This window comes from Myxine glutinosa, chromosome 14 (genome assembly GCF_964187855.1).
Source record: "Myxine glutinosa chromosome 14, kmMyxGlut1.1, whole genome shotgun sequence".
Lineage (NCBI taxonomy): Eukaryota > Metazoa > Chordata > Myxini > Myxiniformes > Myxinidae > Myxine > Myxine glutinosa.
In genome coordinates this window covers 73,615,321-73,628,514 of record NC_136274.1, presented here as the reverse complement: position 1 = coordinate 73,628,514, position 13,194 = coordinate 73,615,321, and the positions used below count along the sequence as shown (strand labels likewise).

The following is a 13,194-nucleotide window of genomic DNA, read 5'->3' as shown; positions in this document are numbered from 1 at the left end:
CAGAGGTTCAAAATAAGCTTAAATTTAATTACCGTTGGACTCAGACAGACGTCATTGCTTAAGAGTTAGAGGTCTGCTCTGAGTCATGGAGTTTGGCGTTTTCAAACACCGGCCAGGTAATGAGTTACATGAAAGACGAAATATGGTGTGTGTTTCTTCCTTGTTTGACGCTCAATCTTTAAAAAGGATAGAGCATGAATATATAGTGAGGGGAGCGTGGGAGAGATAGGGGCAGTGGGGAAGAGAGGGTTAGAGTGGGGAAGAGAGGGTTAGAGTGGGGAAGAGTGGGGAAGAGAGGGTTAGAGTGGGGAAGAGAGGGTTAGAGAGGGTTAGCGTGGGGAAGAGAGGGTTAGAGTGGGGGAAGAGAGGGTTAGAGTGGGGAAGAGAGGGTTAGAGAGGGTTAGCGTGGGGAAGAGAGGGTTAAAGTGGGGAAGAGAGGGTTAGAGTGGTTTAGAGTGGGGGAAGAGAGGGTTAGAGTGGGGAAGAGAGGGTTAGAGTGGGGAAGAGAGGGTTAGAGTGGGGAAGAGAGGGTTAGAGTGGGGAAGAGAGGGTTAGAGTGCGGAAGAGAGGGTTAGAGTGGGGAAGAGAGGGTTAGAGTGGGGAAGAGAGGGTTAGAGTGGGGAAGAGAGGGTTAGAGTGGGGAAGAGAGGGTTAGAGTGGGGAAGAGAGGGTTAGAGTGGGGAAGAGAGGGTTAGAGTGCGGAAGAGAGGGTTAGAGTGGGGAAGAGAGGGTTAGAGTGGGGAAGAGAGGGTCAGAGTAGGGAAGAGAGGAAGACTGGAGGGGAAGGTGTAGTGAGAAAGGAGGGGTATAGGAAGGAGGGGTGGGGTGGGACAAAGTTTCTTTCTGTATCCATACTGTCCACCCACATTGCTTGTCCAATACTATTGCGTGTGCCTTTTTTTGCCCATCAACTCCACTGTAGGTGTCCCCCCCCTGCCCCTCCCACTGTTTGTCCCCCCCCTGCCCCTCCCACTGTTGGTGTCCCCCCTGCCCCTCCCACTGTTGGTGTCCCTCCCCTCTCCACTGTTGGTGTCCCTCCCCCCCCCCTCCCCTCTCCACTGTTCCTTTTGCCCTGTTGCATCCTGATCCATTCAGTGTTATCACTCTTCCACAAGCCTTGTCTCTGTATACAAAAGAACTGTCATAGGTTAGCCACCACTGTGCATGCTTGATTGGCTGAATTGTCTCTTTCGGTGTTGAAGTTCCTTGGAAGGGAAGTCATCTATTATGTATTGCAAACTGGTGTCTGTCCGTGTGTTCGTATTTCTCCCGTTTATGGCAGCCGCTTCCCATGCTGCGTTTGAAAAGCCCAACAGTCACTTTTTAAATGACGTGAGAACAGGCATGAATCATGTCGATGCCAAATTTCATTTTGCAAGCAGGATGTTTTTCCCTCTTTTTAGACAAATCCAGCCTCCGCCACCCGATGTTGCACCACTATTTTGTGGTTGGCGGCAGGGCCGGATTTAAGGGAGGACCAACGGGACATTTGTCCAGGGCCCAAACTCCAGAGGGGACCCACAAAAACCTGATAACATTTATTTATTTATAAATGTAGTATTATTTATTCCCTTGTTGTCTCAAAGTTAACAGAGATGTGAGACAGGAATTCAAGGTCTAATATAAATAACCAACGATTTAATTAAAAACACAAACAGTAATACCGGACCAGCAATGAGTGACATACCACACATGACCTTTTATGGGAGGACCGGCATCATCACGTCAAAATGACGTCATCACGCATCCACGAAAGACGTCGAATTGTTTCATGCAGTAGGCCGAATCTTATTATAATGGAGCAAAAATTTTGTTACTTTCTCTTCATTAATCGACATCGACACAGAAAGACATATCGACAAAAGGAAATATACGACGAAATAGATAAAAGAGGAAGATCGTCTCAACTGCCTTGCCATCATGACCACGGAATGTGACATTTTGAAAAGTTGGATTTCACTGATATCGTCAAAGATTTTGCTTTTCAAGTGCGAAATGAAGTAGGAAAACATTATAAATTGGTGAGGCCATTTTCATATTACATGCACTAGTGGGGCCACTGGTGGGAATCCCACGGGCATGGAGGTGTATCGTTGCGATCGGTGCAGCCGTTTTTACGGTACCCGGGACAATAACGTTAGGTGGGAGGCTAAACCTGAAAATGCTGGAGACCAAAGCTGAAATTGGAAAAACAATATAGCCTATTTTACTCGAGGGGGTCCCAGGATTACCCACCCAAAATATCGTTGCGATCGGTTCAGCCGTTTTTGTGGTACCTTCGAACGGACGGACGGACAGACAGACAGACGGACATTTGGTGAATTATTGTAAGATTGCAATGCAGTACGAGCGCAAAACAACATTGTAAGCTGTTTATTACCTCCACTTCAAAAAGTTGTGGACAGATTCGGCCGAAATTTGGCAGAGCTAGTGTATGTGACAAGGACGAAATTATCAATTTTGGTGAAGATCCGGATGCGGATCGAAGAATTTTTAGTGATTCTTCACCATTGGGAGGTCGGGTTAAAAACGATACATAGCAGGATATCTCAAAAATTTGTGGACGGATTTGGACGCAGCTTGGTGGAGATGTGTGTGTGTGTGTGTGTGTGTGTGTGTGTGTGTGTGTGTGTGTGTGTGTGTGTGTGTGTGTGTGTGTGTGTGTGTGTGTCAGTGTGTGTGTGTGTGTGTCAGTGTGTGTGTGTGTGTGACAGTGTGACAAGGACGATTCAATTTGATTTTGGTGAAGATCTGAATATGAATTCGGATACGATAGTTATTTAATTTTTAAGTGATTCTTCACCATTGAGAGATCGGGTGAATGTCATTCAAAGATTTCGGGATTGTTTCACATGATAATTTGTGCCCATCCGTACCTTGTTTGCACACCTTTTGGCAAACCATCCCTTACTTCATCCTTTTGCATGAAAAAATGTTTTATTGCTTATTTCTGTACTTTTAAAATATATATTCACATTTTCACTCAACCAACTTTATTTAATATCTGTGGTACTTTAATGATTACAAGTTGACGACAAACTGCATGGCTGTGTGCGTGCGTGCAAGCTTTACAGATGGGGATTCTTCCACTCTGTGCACGTGCCCTCACATTTGTGCTAATTATCATATTATTATCATTATCGTACGTCTGGTAGCATGGCTGTCAGAATGGCCGTAATATTGCACCGTTGACCACAACTGTCTTAAAAAATGTGTTTTTACGTCGTCACTACTTTGGACTGCATGTCATTTAACGTAATTGACCTCGCCCACTTGTGTGACGTGTGCGATTGGCCCTCGGGCAATTATATCACCATAGCTGCCCCCTCCCCCACCTCCCCACCAGGTTGATTGACAGGCGTTGTCCCGCCTACCCCTCGTTTTCATTCATATTCTGCTGCGAGATTAAGCAGTTATGCGTAATTTTTGTGGAATCCTTTCAAGTCCTGAAAACTCAGAGTAGTTATGGACCTTCCTACTATAAAAATACAGTATATTGGTGTTTAAACCAAGTCCAGAGCTCAAACCAATTTTGAGTTAGGCTGTCTGAAAAGAATAAGAAGAGAAGTATTACAAACGGGCTATTTTGGGTCGGTCGATGTTGTAGCTCAGCGATGCTGTACAAAAGTTTAATGAGTGTTATTGGATGTGAAATCATCCACAGACAACTGATAGGTACTTCATAGGTTGAGAAGTTGGTATCTTGGTAGATTTCTTTTGAGGATTTGCATTTATATATTAAACCTATGGAGTGTCCGTGCCATCCTTACGTAGGAAGTCCAGCGACTTCCTGATGCATCCCCCATGTTGCATGTCAAAACAGATGCTTTGGCCTGCGTTTCGATGAGTCTGAATCTAAGCGCACGGATGTGTGGATCGAAGCGTCGTAGAATGCATATGGATAAATGTGGCAGATTTGCTGGACGAGTGGCTTCAACGAGCCGCAGAGCGTCTTTTGTCAGGTCGTGCTCATTGGTTCGTCATTGCAGGTGCCTCGCAGGACCGAATGGCACCAACGCGCTTTGATGCAGGTGCCTTGCAGGACCGAATGGCACCCAAGCGCTTTGATGCAGGTGACTTGCAGGACCGAATGGCATCCAAGCGCTTTGATGCAGGTGACTTGCAGGACCGAATGGCACCAACGTGCTTTGATGCAGGTGCCTCACAGGACTGAATGGCATCCAAGCGCTTTGATGCAGGTGCCTCACAGGACCGAATGGCACCCAAGCGCTTTGATGCAGGTGCCTCACAGGACCGAATGGCACCCAAGCGCTTTGATGCAGGTGCCTTGCAGGACCGAATGGCACCCAAGCGCTTTGATGCAGGTGCCTTGCAGGACCGGATGGCACCCAAGTGCTTTGATGCAGGTGCCTTGCAGGACCGAATGGCACCCAAGTGCTTTGATGCAGGTGCCTTGCAGGACCGAATGGCACCCAAGCGCTTTGATGCAGGTGCCTTACAGGACGGAATGGTACCCAAGCGCTTGGATGCAGGTACCTCACAGGACCGAATGGCAACCAAGCGCTTTGATGCAGGTACCTCACAGGACCGAATGGCACCCAAGCACTTTGATGCAGGTTCCTCGCAGGACCGAATGGCACCCAAGCGCTTTGATGCAGGTGCCTCACAGGACCGAATGGCACCCAAGCACTTTGATGCAGGTGTCTCGCAGGACCGAATGGCACCCAAGCGCTTTGATGCAGGTGCCTCGCAGGACCGAATGGCACCCAAGCGCTTTGATGCAGGTGCCTCACAGGACCGAATGGCACCCAAGCGCTTTGATGCAGGTGCCTCACAGGACCGAATGGCACCCAAGCGCTTTGATGCAGGTGCCTCACAGGACCGAATGGCACCCAAGCGCTTTGATGCAGGTACCTCGCTGGACCGAATGGCACCCAAGCACTTTGATGCAGATGATTGGTAATTTGAGTTTTGTCGGCATAATGTTGGTTTTGTCAAGCTTGTTGTTTATGTGTATGGGTGCACTGTAATGATGTGTGGAGAAGGAAGGAGAGGTTAAGAGAGATTGGGAGAGAGATAAAAGAGGAGTTACAAAGGGAATTCGAACCTACTACACAAACACAATGCATTTCTATGTCCACTGATACGAGGGGATAAGTGGTCTTACTAAACAAAATTCTACCGATACATCTAAACTCCAGGTTTCCTTTGTGTGGTACGTAACTCCCTGAGATCTTCCAAAACCACAACAATATCCTCTTCCACACAATATGTTATCACAGCAGTGTCATTATTTTCTCTTCAACTTCTGGTGGCATGAACAGGCAATGGGATCGCATATGTAATAAATATATGGCAACCTATTGGTTGCAATCTATGTATTACATATGAGAATGCAGCAGAAACTTCAAAACCAACTTGCACACTCCTCTACCGCTGTGGATGTAATACATAGATGGCCTCAAAAGCAACACAAACTCGTTGAGCTCTTCTTTCCAAGTTGTCTTTTTGATGTACATTTCAGTTGCAGACTGCGCGTTTTAGGAAGCTCCCAAGTGACGTTCAACCGCACAAGAAAACTTCAACTTCAGGCAAATTTAACATACTCGGTGGTGTAATGGTTAGACCAACCTCTCCAAGTCGGGAGGTCAGCAGTTCAAACCACGGCCGAATCATACCAAAGACTTTAAAAATGGTACGAGCTGCTTCCTTGCTTGACATTCAGCATCTGGAAGGGTAAGATCCCAGACAATCTCTATAGGTTGGATTCCATGCGGAGGAGGAAATTCCTCCTTGGGAAATGCCCCGCTGAGTGCGGTGATAAAGGCGGTACCACTGTTGTGACGTCACTGGTACCCAGATTGCCCCGAGAAGTGATGACACTTCCGCCAAGCTCAGTGGCTCTGTTTCTGTCGTTGAACCGTCGTGTGTTGTCATGTATTTGTCTGTCTGTCCATGTGTGTATGTGTGTGGCAGGTCCGCTACAAGCCGTAGATCCTACATCAAAAACTTTTTATATATCAATTGCTCTGCCTTGCAATACCTGTTTCCCCATATACATGTAACAACCCGCCTAACCCCCGTTTCACTTCCCACTCTTGATTTTCGTTTTTGTTGCACTTAAAATCATGCCCGTACTTTTTCATTAGATTCAAACAAATGGAAATGAACCACGATGCATCACTTGGGCTACATTTGCACAAAAACGCACGCAATACTTTCCTCAAAATTGGCCTGTTTCATCTTCCCATCTGAGCACCTGAGGCTGTGATCCCATTTCAAATATCGAATTCTGCAGTGATTTTAAATTTGTTTTCTGTCATCCTAATGATGTCTCCTAATGTGCTGTATTCCTTTGTTCAAGCTTCTTTATGAACCGTGAATGCAGGTTGAGTGGGGAGGGAATATCATTGTTTTCATCAATGCACTGTAGTGTACATTTGGATGATGCTCGGCCACATCTTGTCAAAGTAATTGTAGTTTTAATGAGGTGAAAGTTTAGCCCTCTTTCTTTTTAATGTTTCATGATGATACTCACATGGCTTGTAGTGGAGCTTTTACACGTTAGATATTGGATATAATCACTGTATTTTTACATACTCAAGAATATAAGACCTGTCGCTTTGCTGACGGAAATACCAATCTTTGCTGTGATGGCTAATCTATGGGGTAAGAAAAAAAAAAAAGGATTCCTGGAAGATCTTGCTCTCTGTGCAGGGACAACCAACGTCACATGTTGGCATTTGCAGTTATGACGTGTTGCCATATTTGCGTGTCCATTTATTTTCTGAGGCCTAGTAGGCTACCGTGTCCGACCTTGAGGCTTTGTTTTTCTCTCAGCGGTTCGTCGATTGCACTGCAATTACTTTCGTTCTCTGTTTTTGTCCCAGTCTTTCACCCCATACTTCCTTGTTTAAAATCTCAACTCAAAAAAAAAAAAACCAAAGAAAAAATTTCCTTCTCTGTTCTTATTCGTTTATTCGTTGTTCTTATTTGTTCGTTCGTTCTTCGATCGCGTTGTTCGTGATCACGTTGTTAAAAATATTTAAACTTTCCCCTGAAGAACTGTATTCTGTCGTATATTATAACACCTTTTTCTTCTTCTTCTATAAAAGGATGCTTTCGACTTGCTCACCAAATCTATTCATTCCAAAAAAAAAATCCATCTCTTACAGTTCCTTTTTTCTACATTCCCGAAACTCTCCTGCACTCCACCCCTCCTTCAGCGTCCTCAAACGTATTTTTGACTCGAAGGTCTCAAGAAACTCATTTTGCAATAAATGTTCGTTTCCCATTAATCGTACACTTTTCAAAATCCAATCTCACCCCTTCCCTCCAAAACTTCCCCATAACCCCTCCCCTCCAAATTTCCCCATCACCCCTCCCCTCCCCTCCAAATCTACCCCATTGCCCCTCCCCTCCAAATCTTCCCCATCACCCATCTCTTTCAAATATTCCCCCTTGCCCCTCCCCTCCAAACCTTCCCCATCACCCATCCCTTTCAAATCTTCCCCCTTGCCTCTCCCCTCCAAATCTTCCCCATCACCCCTTCCCTCCAAAACTTCCCCATCACCCTTCCCTCCAAAACTTCCCCATCACCCCTCCCCTCTAAAACATACCCATCACCCCTTCCCTCCAAACCTACCCCCTTGCCCCTCCCCTCCAAATCTTCCCCATCACCCATCTCTTTCAAATCTTCCCCCTTGCCCCTCCCCTCCAAATCTTCCCCATCACCCATCCCTTTCAAATCTCCCCCCTTGCCCCTTCCATCCTAAACTCCCCCCACACCCCTCCCCTCTGAGACCCTCCCCGCTTCTTCCCCCTTCCAACTTTCACCGTCATCTCCCCCAACCTTCTGCCTTGCTCTTCCCCCTCCTCAAATAACACCTCACTGTGCCTCACCCAATCGCCATCAAACCTTTTGTCCGCCCCATTCTTCCCTTTCTCCAAGCTATTCTGAAATCTCTGACACATCTTCAACAGCTCTCCCTACCTCTTCCTCCTCTTCCACATCTTACTCTACCCCTCCCCCCCTGTTCTGTATCCGATGCTCCCCCTTCCTCTTCATTAACAGTATGGACCTCAAACATCCGGGGCCTTCGCTCAAACTTGACTGATCTCTCCATACAGGTTGCTTCTGACAAACCAGACGTGATCTGCTTAACAGAAACTTTCCTCCTTCATGATGTCTCTGATTCCTTGGTATCTCTCCCAGGTTACTCCCACCTCCGGTATGATAGACCTGAGCCTCGTCCTGGAGGTGGGGTTGCTATCTTTATTAAAAAACTCTCCTCCTCACTCGCCCTGCACTGCCCTCTCTCCACCTCACCCCCAGGAATACCTTTGGCTACGGCTTCCCCTTCACTCCCACCTTTTGTTCATATGTGTGTTGTACCGTCCACCAAACAGTGATGACTCCATCTACATCTCGCTGTCTGATAATATGGACCAACTTCTATCTACCCATCCCAACTCTCTCTTCCTCATATGTGGTGATTTCAATTGTCACCATGCCAGTTGGCTGGGTGTGGGTACCCCTCTCACCAGCCATGGCTCTTCAGCAAAGGACTTCTGCGACTCACTGGGACTGACACAATCTGTCAATTTCCCGACTCGGATCTCAGTCAACGGAGCATCTTCTCTTCTGGACTTGGTTATGACTAACTTCCCTGAAAATGTCTGCTGCTCTTCTTCTGCTCCAATCGGCTCATCTGATCATGTGCTTGTTAAAGTGGACATCTCTCTGACCATTCTCAGAGAGCCTCCTCAGCGTCGATGAGTCTGGCATTTCACTCAGGCCAACTGGCACGGTCTTCAAGCAGCCATCAATCATCTGGACTGGTCTCCCATCTCTACCGCCTCTGACATCAACTCATCCTGGGAATTCTTCCAAAGTAAATTGCTCTCTCTCATGCACAGATTTATCCCATCTCATCTTCAGTTGTCAAACCCTTCCTCCTGTCCATGGTACACGGAATCTTGTGGTGAGGCTGTTGCCCAGAAACAACTTGCTTTCGTCTCCTGGAAAGCAAATCCAACGGAAGGAAATCTCATTTCCTTTCACAAAGCCCGAAACAAGTGTGTGTCCACCCTCAGGAGAGCCAGGAAACAATATCGCTCCGTTCTCAAGACCGAACTCTCTTATCTGTCTCCCTCTTCCAAATCCTGGTGGCGTCTGGTCAAATCTGTTTCTGCTGTTTGTTCCCCCTCCATCCCCCCCTCACCTCAAGCGGCTAGACGGCTGACTCCGCACGTGAAAAAGCTGAATGCCTCATCTCTGTGTTTGCCTCTAAATCTTGTGTCCCAAACCCATCCCTCTCTGTACCCACCGTACCCAGTCGTACCCAGCTGCTCCTGGACTCTGTGTCCTTTCCTCCTGACAAGGTGGAAAAGTTTCTGTCAACCCTCGACTCTGATTCTGCAACTGGACCTGACGGCATCAGCCCACGGGTCCTAAAATCCTGTTCTTCCGCTCTTTCACTCCCTCGCTCTGTTCTCTTCACCCTCTCTTTTGCTCAAGGTCATCTGCCATCTGCTTGGAAATCAGCCAACATCACCGCCTTGCACAAAAAAGGTGCAAAAACAGATCCTAGCAACTACAGACCAATCAGCCTTCTCCCAATTATCAGCAAAGTCATGGAATCCATCATTGCTTCGGATATGAAATCTTTCCTCTTCTCCAATGGCTTGATCTCTGATCATCAATTTGGTTTCAGACCTGGTCACTCTACTCTGGACATGCTGCTTCTGCTTTCTCAACAATGGATGGAGGTCCTCAATTGCAAACAGGAAATTAGAGCTGTCTCCCTTGACATATCACATGCCTTCAATACGGTCTGGCACCCCGCTCTGCTCACCAAACTCTCCTCCTTTGGTATCCATGGAAATCTCCACGCATGGCTGGCGGACTTCCTCTCTAGTCATAGTCAACGTGTGGCCCTGAATGGGTTTCTCTCATCTCCTCTTCCTGTTCAGGCTGGAGTTCCCCAAGGCAGTGTTCTGGGCCCTGTGCTTTTTCTGGTCTTCATCAATGATCTCTCTGACTCTCTTGAAAATCCTCTCTATCTCTTTGCTGATGACTCTACTCTCTGTCACTCCATTCCTCATCCCTCAGATCGGCAGTCTGCAGCCACCTCACTCTCTGCAGACCTGGACAAAATCACAGACTGGGCAAACAAGTGGAACATGTCTTTCAATCCTGACAAATCTCACACTCTTACGATGTCTCTACGAAAAGACCGACTGGACAACCCTCCCATCCACTTTCTGAATAATCCTCTCCAAGAAGTTCTGTCACTCAAGCTTTTGGGTCTCACTATCTGCCATGATCTTTCCTGGGAAAACCACATTTCAAATCTGGCCTCCAAAGCCAGTCGCCGACTGGGCATCCTCCGTCGAGCGAAGTCCTTCCTTGGCACACCTGAGCTCCTCACCACATACAAGGCTTTCATCCACAGCTCAATGGAATACTGCTCTCCCCTCTGGGCTGGTGCTCCTGTCTCACACCTAGCTCGTCTTCATGCTGTTGAAACCAAAGCGTTCAGAATCATTGGAATCTCCCGCGATGAAGCTAACTCCAAGGGCCTTTCACTCACTCACCGCAGGCAGGTTGGTGGTCTTTCCGTCTTCTACCGACTCCTCTCTTACCTTGCCCCCCCAGCTCTCTCTGGGCTCTGTCCCCCAAATATTCCTACAGGTCGCACAAGATCTGCCTGCAACCCTCTTATGGTTAAACTGCCAAAATCAAGACTCTCTGCTCACCTTCACTCCTTCATTCCTCTTTTCTCCCGCCTCTGGAACAAACTCCCTCACTCTCTTCAATCCCACTCCACCCTCCAGGTCTTTAAAACAGCTGTTCACCACCATCTCTTATTTTCCCCCATCCAAAATCTTGATATTTTCTACCCCCGCTAATTTCACCCCAAATCCAATTTTTTGAAATACCAACTTCTGTCCTGGAAGTCCTTGGTGTCCCTGTGTTTTATACTTTTCCCACCCCGCCCGCCCCCCCCCCCCTTCCCACGCCTCCTCCCCCCAAGCCCTCTCCCTCCCACACATCTCCGTGCTCTCAAATGTTGTGTTTGTGTGCTTCCCCTTCTCTCCCCATCTTGTCTTCTGCTCCCTCTTTTTATATATTTTGTTTGTCTGGTTGATTTGTTTGTGAAATAAATGTTAGCTCTTTTTCACGAGCCTCGAATCAGTATCCAAAAAAAACAAAAAAAAAAACATTTTTTTTTTTTTAAATTAAACGAAAACATATATATCCCTGGTGTTGGGCTAGCGGCTAGGGTGCCGGCTTTGGATCCTGGGTTCGAATCTCGGTCGATCGCCGAATTAATGCCAGGGGGGTTGACTCAGCCTGTCATCCTTCCGAGGTCGGCTAATTGAGTACCAGTTCACTGGTAATTCCCTGTTTGTCGTTGAAGGCGGCAAAAAAGGGTTGGCGTCAGGAAGGGCATCCGGCCGTAAAACATTGCTTCAAAAAGGGGACCAAAAAACAACAACTACCACGGTCCCCGAAAAGGCCAACCCCCGCTATGCGGGGAAAAATGGCCTCTAAACGGTGGTTTATACAAGTACCTTTATATTTGTACTGGAGGCCAAAACTTTTCATTTAAAAATCCCTGTTTTCAGGTCTGCCTGGCGGTTATATATGAATTCATGGAGTCTCTCGTTAATAACCAAATTTGGGAAGGGGTGCTGGAAGACCAGGACGAAGACTTCACATGTATCCCGAGGATAATGTAATCAAGTAATTTGGCGTGCGGAAGCTGCGAGCGTTGCATGAAGCAGCTGCCTCTCCCCAGTGTGCTCTTCGTTCTGTTTTTAACCCAGGAATTGCACATTCAGAGATATGCCCTTCGATGTGATGATAACCGTTACTCACGGCCATCTGCCTCGGACAACCGCATCAATGACCATTTTATTTTCTTCGTTTATCACGTCCAGGAAACCTGGACATCCAGGAAAAAAAACCCCAAAAACTCACCAAACGTATGAAGCTTTGCAACCAGTAACTCGCCTTTCCCTCTTTTGGAGTTGTGGGCATTAGATTGGGCGTCTGTCGCATTTGTCATGTCCATGACCCTGGCAGAGCTTCGTGTAAACTATCAGTTTGTTTCCTTGTGGGCTGTGGAGTCGCATCATCCATGGCGGCCTTGTCGATATTCCGCTGAGACGGTCTGCACCATCACGCGGTTCCATTTTCGATTGTGGATTTGTTTCCTCGGAATATGTATGCATTGTTTCCGCAACCCATATCTGAAGCATATGGAGTATGGATGAAACGTCACTGATGCAATGTACATGCGTTGCTGTGCCAACGGTATCGTTTGTGTAAATAACAGCAGAATACATGTTTCATTACCCTCGCCAGAGAAGAGGGTATTGCATTTGAGTTTGTTTGTCTGTTTGTCTGTTTGTCTGCACAGAATAAATATGATTTTGTCTGCAACCGTTAGTCCGATTGACAGGAAATTTTCACCATCGGTGCACCTCCACCTGTATAATTTTTTAATGATAATTATGATGTCATGGGTCACGTGGTTCGGCCGTCATCTTGGAAAACCCGAAAAACTTTTCACCTCTATATCTCCGAAAGCACTGAATAGAAAAAATTGAGACATGGCTCATTGTAAGGAACTCTCCATGGGGAATACAATATGTTAATGATTTCTCCATTATGACGTCATAATTGAACAAGTACAAAACTTCATCCGATCAAGATGAAATTTCTTGAGCGTCATGTAGGCATAAATTGGTGGAGGAAAAAAAAATGATGACCTCATCGATCACTTGGTTCGGCCGCCATATTTGTTTTAACACAAAAACCTTAAAAACCACTGAAAATACATCCTGGCGAGGGTTTGCAATCTCTGATTGCTCTTTTTCTTGTTATTGGACTGTGTAGGGCATGGATTTGTCCATCATATGTCAGCTCCTGCAAATTAATGTGATGATTAACCCATCTCCCTCCCATCCCTTGCCAAATCCCTTCTCTCCGGGTGGCAGTCCGTGGCCGACTGTGTGAGATATTACTACCTGTCGAAGAAAAACGAAAATTACAAGGCCCTCGTAAAGAAGACGTTCTCACGGCGAAGGCGCAATCCGGTATGTGTTGTCAGTCGTACGCAGGGTCTTTCCAGATCATTATCGTGGGTTAGGGTCTGGGGTAAGGGACTGATCCTGCACATATTCTGACATAGTTTTCTTCTGTATGAATTGCCTTTCGGG

At 46.8% G+C, this 13,194-nt stretch overlaps 1 protein-coding gene across 1 annotated transcript in view; it reads left to right on the top strand.

The window, feature by feature from the left end:
- LOC137439910 (nuclear receptor corepressor 1) overlaps positions 1–13,194 on the top strand; it is a 345,171-nt gene that overhangs the window by 170,423 nt on the left and 161,554 nt on the right. The window contains 1 exon segment of the mRNA XM_078768007.1: positions 12,973–13,071. Coding sequence (XP_078624133.1) covers positions 12,973–13,071 — 99 coding nt within the window.